At 40.3% G+C, this 9,469-nt stretch overlaps 1 protein-coding gene across 1 annotated transcript in view; it reads left to right on the forward strand.

Annotated features, from left to right (window-relative positions):
• The window catches only part of LOC144521811 (solute carrier organic anion transporter family member 3A1-like), a 35,379-nt gene extending 26,750 nt beyond the window's left edge, over positions 1 to 8,629 (forward strand). The window contains exons 3-10 of the mRNA XM_078256434.1: positions 3,478 to 3,576; positions 3,820 to 4,089; positions 4,254 to 4,418; positions 4,598 to 4,796; positions 5,551 to 5,686; positions 5,778 to 5,950; positions 7,657 to 7,721; positions 7,979 to 8,629. Coding sequence (XP_078112560.1) covers positions 3,478 to 3,576; positions 3,820 to 4,089; positions 4,254 to 4,418; positions 4,598 to 4,796; positions 5,551 to 5,686; positions 5,778 to 5,950; positions 7,657 to 7,721; positions 7,979 to 8,355 — 1,484 coding nt within the window. The 3' untranslated portion in view covers positions 8,356 to 8,629. The remainder of the gene's footprint in view (positions 1 to 3,477; positions 3,577 to 3,819; positions 4,090 to 4,253; positions 4,419 to 4,597; positions 4,797 to 5,550; positions 5,687 to 5,777; positions 5,951 to 7,656; positions 7,722 to 7,978) is intronic.
• The last annotated feature ends 840 nt before the right edge of the window (positions 8,630 to 9,469 follow it).

Consider the following 9,469-nt stretch of genomic DNA (forward strand, 5'->3'; position numbering starts at 1 on the left):
GAGGAAAAACTTCCTATGAGGGAGAAACCTGGGACAGACCCAGGCTCTTGGTGGGCAGGTGTCTGACGGTGCCGGTTGGGGGTATCCCCATGTATAGGGGACACAGTAAAGCGGATTGTACCCAAAGTTTAGAAAATATAAAGCTTTGGTAGTGTGGCTATCAGCAGACCAAGCTCCATCGTTTAAGATTGAACGTTAGCCTGGGGAGTCTGCTCTGTATTTTCAACTGCCCAAGAAGCGTGATCAACGGGCGTAGTTCAAATGACTCTGTACGCAATCGGATAGTCCTTCAACCAATCAGACCAACGATCCGGGTGACGTAGCAGCTACAGCAGCATCAACCGGTTGTTGTGCTTCAGTGGCCGCCATGTTGAATGTAAACAAGAAGCTGCTTGGTCACTTCTCTGTCGTCATCGTGTTAAACCCGCCAATAGCGCGCCAGGTAGATAAGCCAGTTTGTGATTGGTCCCCGCAAAATTGTAACGGAAGCAGGATAGATAAATGTACAGGTTTCCAGCCAGAGCTGCAGGATGAAAAGCAAATGGGCGTCAGATCGGGCTGGTTTTACCCAGTCTAGAGCTTTGGAGTATTTAAATAAGATTGGCTGGGATCCATCATATTTGGCTGGTTCACTGCCGTGTGTGTGTGTGTGTGTGTGTGTGTGTGTGTGTGTGTGTGTGTGTGTGTGTGTGTGTGTGTGTGTGTGTGTGTGTGTGTGTGTATTTGCCAGCTTCCCTGCGTCACATGCATTATGGATTAGTGGTGTTGTCCTGTGTTTGTCTGTGATTTGATCCTAGTGAAAAGCAAAGTTGGAGATGGGAGGTTGTTCATTGGTGGGCTGTTGAGTTGGCCCTGCTGTAACCCCAGACCTCTTCTGTCCCCTTCACATTCCGCCCTACTGGCATCTGTGACGCTGCTGAAATGACCATAATGCATCTAACCAACAAGAAAGTCAGAGGGTGACTACTGGTCATAGTGTCCCGAGTCTGGTGTCCCAGTTTAGTGTATTTAAGTACAGCATAGATATTAGAAGTGGGGGTGGGGAATCAATACAGTGTATAATAGTGTATCGATACACAGAAGTATTGATTTTTTACTACATAAATTGCACATGAGATTCTAACTTTTTGGTACTAGAATGACAAAAGAAATAACAAAATTGAAGTGAGATGAACAGAGAAATGTATCTTTTAAGATAAAGCACATGTTGACAAAGTTTTCCTTTGAGGACATAATTTGAAAGTTGGAAAAAAGGTAATAAATTATATATATATATATATCGCAGAATATTGCAATGTGTTTAAAATCACAATCATATTGTGTTATGACATAAGAATCGTGATAATATATTGTGGGGCCTCTGGTGATTACTACCACTAATAGATATATATTTTTTATTTTTATTAATTCTTTTTTTTAAATTTTGATCTACTGGGTGATTGTAAGAACTACCATTGCACCCTGCTGTGGACCATGTATGTCAGTACTACTACTGCTGTTAGAAGACTACTGACTACTGCAATATCTCAGCAGCTATTGGATGAATTGCTGTAGAATTCTGCACGGACAGTGTTGGCCCCCAGAGGATGAATCCAATCTATCAATCACTCCATTTATAGCCTCTCAGTGCTGGCCTGGTGTCTCCGGGACCTTCTTCCTGGCCTCAACAGGGAGAAAAGGCTGTTACCCGGGTGGTTTGGATTTTTAATGATTCTCCAAGCCTTTTTCTTTGGCCTAGAGTAAATATCCTTTAGCAGGGTAGGGCAACGCCTAATGTATGTTCAGCCAAACGGACCACCTTTTGTAATAACTTTTTCTCTTGTGCCATCAAGTCAAATTTTTTATTTGTTCCACACTTTGGTTTATGACCAAATACCTGCAAAACTAATGACGTTTTTGTGTTTAGAGCTAATTCCCCAATGCTAGCATGCTAAACTAAGATGGTGAACATGGTAAACAATAGACCTGATACATTTTAGCATAGCATTGTTATTGTGAGCTTGCTGACATTAGCTTTTAGCTCAAAGCACTGCTGTGCCTAAGTGAAGCCTCACAGAGCTGCTGGGGTCTTATTGAGAAACATCAACACGAAAACTCGACAATTTGATATCTAGTTTTCTTATATTCACTTTCTTAATTGACAATATTCTGAAATCTTTACAAAACTGTCAAGTCCACCATTATTAATAGGAATACAAATGTATATGTTTTGCTGTTAGGATTGAGGCTTCTGCCTGTTATGATTAGACATACTAATGATGAATATTTGGGAGTCTGTGCCACTGTAAGACCCCATATCTATCAAAAGAATTATGGATGTGGCTCCTGCGAACCACATGTCCCCGGTTCAAGTATTCCTCATCTCTCTCTCCCCTCATTTCTGTCACCTCTCTTCTGTGTAACTCTTATAAGGGAATCAAAAATGCCTGAAAATGCTTTAAAAATTATTTGGGATGAAATATTTTGTTGTTATTGCTGAAACAGGTTTTTAAATGGCGACCTGAAATTAAAAAAAGACTGGTTGAAACCATTTTTCTCTCTGACTTATATTATGGAGATTTTATCATTAGAAATGCATCATGTAAAAATAAAGCCGCCATTCCGCTCTCAGATTTATCACCGGTGATCACCACAGCACTAATCATTACATCCCTCACAGAAAGATTGACTGGCCCTCTCATTCTATCAGGATACTGGAGCTCACTTTTATTGTTCCACTTACCACCAGCATAGATCACACACACACACACACACACACACACACACACGCACACACACACACAGTCCTGCACAGTCTGCTGTTGCTTACTGGAAACCTCTCAGCCTTTGGGCCAAAGCAGGCCAGCGTTGCCTTCTAAAATCAACCAGAGCTACTGCGTCAGTGGATCCCCACTGTTCTTACACTAAGAACCCATTTCCTGCTTGATTATTTATGATCCTGCCAGATAATCTAGTCTTAGATCAATTACGCTGTGCAACCGCATATTACAGTGACAGTGAATAAATCTGCCAGTGGGAGACATCTGATACAATTTAAAGTCTGTTGGCATGAATTCAATACTTAATCTGTTCCTTGAATAGAATACATTTCATCTCCGGTCAGTGGAACAACAGAAGTGTGATAGGAAGCTCCATGTTAGCACATATTTAATAAAAGGGCTTTAGTAATAGACACTTTAAAGTCTTGATACAATACTGCCCTCTGCTGAAAGATGAGGGGAAATGCACTTGGTGTATTCACTCTTTCTTCTCCTTCACTTTTTGGCTTCTAGTTTCTGGTTGATGGACAGTGGGTAGATTTTTATTATTATTCTTATCACTGTACAAGCTAGCTAAGCTAAAATAAACTAAAATACTTGATTTAACAACTGTTCCATTCCCTTCTAAATGACTCACTTTGTTGTAACGTGAGCATTGTATTTCATGCTCTCTCTCTCTCTCTGTCTCTCTCTCTCTCTCTCTCTCTCTGTATTGCAGGTATTTTATTTTCAACATTAGTGTTCGGTCCGGCCTGTGGCTTCATCTTAGGTTCTGTCTGTACCAAAGTCTACGTGGATGCAGTCTTCATCGACACTAGTGAGTTGCCAGTTATTTTTTCTTTGTATTTCTTTAGATGCATCCTTAAATTGTGTTCATTTTCATTGTAATAGTTATATTTGTATTGACCCTACTGGGATAATTAAGAATACTACAATATTATACCACAATAGAAACATTAAGACAGAATTAACAAATTTCAATTTCTTCGCATTGACGTGTGAAATTATGACATCATTCAACATCCATCCATTGTGGTAAATTTCCCTACCTCTTGTCCAGGTAAGCTGGACATCACCCCAGATGACCCTCGCTGGATTGGGGCGTGGTGGGCTGGATTCCTCCTTTGTGGTGCCTTACTCTTCCTGTCGGCTCTCTTCATGTTCGGCTTCCCCCAGGCGCTGGACGAGCAGGACATGGACGGTGGAGGGGAGAGTGAGCAGGCCATGCTGCCTTCTTCCCTGACCATGGAGTACCAGGGCTCTAAACCCAACGGGGCCATTCATGGCTTTGATATAAACAGCGGACTCTCAGTTTGTGAGCATCTGAGAGGTAAGGAGAAGCACGGAGGGGAGGAGAGACTGAGGAAAAAACTTTGAGGAGAAGTGGGAAATTTTAAAATATAACATTAGATTTGGATAATGAAAAGTCTTAGAAATGATCATTTTCTCTGTCCTTCCTGTCCTTTTTCTCCCTTTTCTTCTCAATCGACCCAGTAATCCCCCGGGTAACCCGGCACCTTCTCTCCAATCCGGTGTTCAGCTGCATCACGCTGGCAGCCTGCATGGAGATCGCTGTGGTTGCTGGCTTTGCTGCCTTCCTGGGAAAATACCTGGAGCAGCAGTTCAACCTTACCACCTCCTCAGCCAATCAGCTGCTAGGTAGGCGGATCATAATCTTGTCCTAGTGGCAAACCTTTATTGTTCTGTTCTGTTTTACAATCAAACAAAAAAAATGGAATATAATGACCACATTTGAGCAGCGCAGCCACCATTACTAAGAACAATCCCAGTAAACGACTTTGGAAATATTGAACATAACCTTGTCTTTTCCTCCCCAGGTATGACAGCCATCCCCTGTGCCTGTCTGGGTATCTTCCTGGGGGGGCTGCTGGTAAAGAAGTTGAACCTGTCAGCTCTGGGCGCTGTCCGCATGGCCATGATGGTCAACCTGGTGTCCACTGCATGCTACGTCTCTTTCCTCTTCTTGGGCTGTGACACTGGACCTGTCGCCGGTGTTACTGTAGCCTATGGCAACGAGTAAGCAGGGAAACCTACTGATGCATTTTTTCAAAAAACATATTCTATTTACGCATGACTTGCACTTCAAACATGCTAGATGCTAAATAAATGCTAAAATACTAAAATAATGCAATGTTGATTTCCTACCTTGTGTATTAATGCAGAATTCAAGTCAGACTTTGAGTTAGCCAAAAACTACCATTCTTGTCACTCTGAGAGCCAAAATTATCAGGCTGGGAGGTTTTGTTGCTGATTTATGGATCACTTCACAATAATTGTGCATTAACAGTAACATATCAGCAATCTGAAATATGATGTTTAAAATGACAGATAACAGGCATTCAGAGTGTTTCTGCACTGCACGTTATGGGTAGAAACCTTAAAGTATATTGTAATTCTAGTGTTATGCATTTGACAGCTGCCCGGCTGTTTGAAAATAGACCTCACGTATCTTTAGCGGAGCGGAGAGATGCTTCTTGCACACTTCTGGGACACGCCGTGACGCGGGTGGTGGAATATCAAGCATTGATTTGAATGGCCGTGATTGGAGAAGAAATAGGTGTTAGTGTGCAATGGTTGAATGCTCAGCCCATAGAGTGCCCGATATAATCAAGTGCTGATTTACTATTTAAAAATGAATGTAAGTGATTCAAAAGTGAGAAGGACAAAAACATGTATTTGATTGTCACCATAGTTCCTGTGGTTGCTTCCACTTGATGTGAACGTCGTACATATGTATGTTCCCTAATATGACCTTTGACCTCCTCCATAGGACATTGCTTTCCTGGCAGCGACCTGAGTCAGCGTGCATCAATAACTGTAACTGCTACACAGCATCAGTGAGCCCTGTCTGTGGTTCCAATGGAATCACCTACCTCTCAGCCTGCTTCGCTGGCTGCACCAAACCAGTGAGTGAAGAGGTCAACACTGACTGAAATGAGCTAAATCTTTACAGGGGGATACCAACATTTTGTTCTCATTTCTTTGTCTTTGTGTTAGAACCTGACCGGCTGCACGTGTATATCCAGCACCAGTGAAGATGCGGTGGCTTTACCAGGGAAGTGTCCCAGTCCAGGCTGTCAGCAGGCCTTCCTCACCTTCCTTTGTGTTATCTGTGTGTGCAGCATGATCGGAGCTATGGCCCAGACACCCTCTGTCATCATCCTTATCAGGTAAGGAGACCTGTTGCTATACACAGAACGCCCACAAGAGGGAGCTGTTGACATGTATGGCTGCTTAAAGGCAAACTCATTCTTGAGTCATCTTTGGCACAGACAGTGGTGGAATGTAACTAAGTACATTTACTGTACTACTGTACTTGAGTACAATTTTGAGGTACATGTACTTTACTTGAGTATTTCCATGTTATGCTAATTTATACTTATATTCCACTATATTTTGGAGTCAATATTTTACTTTTTACTCCACTACATTTATTTGATAACTTTAGTTACTAGTTACTTTGAAGATTCAGATTCTTAATATAAAATATATATAAAATATAACTCAGTTAATAGATTATGATATATTATCATAGATTAAGATCCCCAGCATAAAGCAATTCAAATGAGCCCCATCTCTTTACTAGCTGCAACATTAAAGTGATGTACACATCAATGCATCAATAACTATAATTCTTTATCTACAAAAAGGAGGCCCTGCAGAAAGAGTTTGGGAACCACTGCCTTAGTAGCAGAGCGAGTGCAGGGGCAGAGGGGATGATTAGTTGAATATGTTAGTCTAGCCTGACTCATTGATCCTTTATCTGACTGCGGTTTGTGCATGTTAGAATCTGTGGCCCCCACCATGGCTCTGAAATATCAGTAGCTTAACTGTGCTGTGTATTAATAAATCCATGGTGCTGTCTGTGGTGCTGAACTAGCAGACAGATTTGTAATTGTGACTTTTTCCTATTCTATCTATATATCTGTCTGTGATATCTGTAATATTATCCTAACTATATAGCTACAACATAAAGTAAATGATGCATATATATATAGTAAAGTTTACTTCTGGTTTATTACAACTTGGGGCTTATTTTCATACTTGTGGCCATATGTCAATAGATATACATCATTATTACAGATAGAATAACATTATTATTATTTATAATTTAATAATAATAATTTATGTAATTTCCATGATCCGGTAACATAAAAAAAGAAAGTTAGCCGGGGCAAAAACATGAACAGTCAGAGGAGTATTCCTGTTTTTAAAAAATAGTTTAGTAATTTGGGAAAGTAACACAAATTTTTGCCATTCAAAAACAGTTATATTATATTGTACATATTTTGTTAGTGTATGTTATAGCACTTTTTTCATATTTTTATTGTAATTGTGTATTCTATATTTATGTTTTTGACTGCGGCAGTACTTTTCCTTTATTTTTATTTTCTCTTAATATGTTTATGGAATGCACCAGACTCCAAGGCAAATCTTATTCTGGTACTGATTCTGATTTGCTTTCTTGCCAAGAGATAGATTAGAAGATCGATACCACTCTTGTGTGTATGGTAAATATAAAGCTACAGTCAACTGCCGGTAAGCTTAGCTTAGCATGAGACTGGAAACGAAGAAACAACTAGCCTGGCTTTGCTTTGTTTTTTACTTCCAAATAAAGTGTTAGAAGTCTAAACTGTTGGATTGTTTCCAATCTGTCTGATTTCAAACTTCGTTGTTGCCATGTTCCTAGATCACAGCAATAGCTGCTTTGGTGTGAACAATGTCATTATACCTTAAAGAACTGATGGCCCAAGTTACAGAAATCAGTCTAGGTTTTTTATAAACCGAAATGAACCGGCTACTGGACGGATTTGAGTATGTAGCTAGTAGAAAGTAAAGTACAAAGCTTTAATGTCAATTCTGTCTTTGTTTTCAGAACTGTAAGTCCAGAGCTGAAATCGTATGCCCTTGGAGTTCTGTTCCTGCTCCTGAGACTGATAGGTAAGACATTTTATAAAATTACTTTCTATCCTTTCAGTAACTGTCATGCATTTATGTTTTGTTACACATTCTGTACTTAATCACACACTGCTGTGTTCATGACATGTCCACTGTCGCCCTGTCGTTTTGCTCTGCGATGTAAATCTCAGAGCATTTTTTCACCTTGGTTGAAACAGTGCAGATATAAAGAAAATTCAAACTGGTATGCTTTTTGAACTTCTGACCTGCTCTCTGTCCACAATCCCCTCCTGCTCCAGGCTTCATCCCTCCACCTCTGATCTTCGGCATGGGCATTGACTCCACCTGTCTGTTCTGGAGCTCTGTCTGCGGTGAGAAGGGAGCCTGCATGCTGTACGACAACGTGGCCTACAGGCATCTGTATGTCAGCATAGCCATTGTCCTCAAGTCCTCGGCCTTCGTCCTGTACACAACCACGTGGCAGTGTTTGAGAAAGAACTACAGGAAATACATCAAGAACAGCGAGGGTTACCTCACACCCACTGAACTCTTCGCCTCCAATGTGACTCTGGACAATTTGGGCAAGGAGATCACCCAGAACCCAGCCAACAGGACAAAGTTCATATACAACCTGGAGGACCAAGAGATGTGTGACAACATGGAGTCAGTTTTATAGTGGCTGTCTGCTGGCACTGCAGACTGGAGCTGAGGCTGTAAATGTGCAACTGATCTGATGTTCCTTTGGTGTCGTATCAATGTAGAAGAATGTTCTCAGTAAGGGTCTTATCTTCTTCTCACATAAAACATCAGACATAATGAAAAAACTGAAGAGATGTTTCTCAAAATGTTCTATATCCACATTGCACTTTTTTACTAAAATACAGGTTTTTTTTACATTTCCTTAATTTGACAGCAGACTAGAGATTGACAGCAAACAGGGGAAAGAAACAACATGGAAAGACACCCCCGAAATGATCTTCTTTAGTTCAACTTCATTAACAGTTCAGTTCAAATTGCCGTCATATTAGGTTTAGATTAATTAGGAGACCAGAGCTCTGTGAGAAGCAGAAATTGGACATTTTGGTTATTCGTTAGCTTTATTAGACAATTTATGTTTTTTAGAAGGAAGTGCTTCTCAGGTCCAGATGCCAGATAGAAAGAATGACAGTTATCATAGTTGTTCCTAATAACTGATGCATATTTTAGCTCATGGTTGGAGTACTTTTCCAGACAAACATAGAACCAGAACATACATTTGTAACTATAGGCAAGCCAACTACAGACTTTTTAATGTGTGTTCCCTCAATCAATTCTTTAAAAGTTTTAAAAGTTTAACATAACAAATAGGAAAAAACAGATGTGCATTGACTACAGAGGCACATCACACAAGAAGCAAAGACAAACCAACAAATCAGCAACAACAAGACATAGGAGTACAGGAAGAGGCATAATCCTAGTAACATATTACTCAACACCAGAGAGGTGTCGACTCGAGGCGGCCCTATTTCATGGCTAATCGTTAAAGCCTCTGAGCAGCAGAGTCAACATTTAAAAAAGTATAGACAAAATATGGACCCCAATTCATTTCTAACCCATTTTTCTTTCATCTTAATACAGTTAGCAGTGGAAAATTGATGGAAGATGGAGTTTTGAAAATAAATAATTGTGCGTTTATTGTTCAATATCTTCTCAAAAGTGAAGATTACAAAAATACTGTTACAGAAACTCACTTTTTTTGTCACCAGTCATTTTGCTAGAGTAGAGGTCACTGTGCCTCAAAGGGTGGATAT

Source organism: Sander vitreus, chromosome 1 (genome assembly GCF_031162955.1).
Source record: "Sander vitreus isolate 19-12246 chromosome 1, sanVit1, whole genome shotgun sequence".
In the NCBI taxonomy this organism is placed as follows: Eukaryota; Metazoa; Chordata; class Actinopteri; order Perciformes; family Percidae; genus Sander; species Sander vitreus.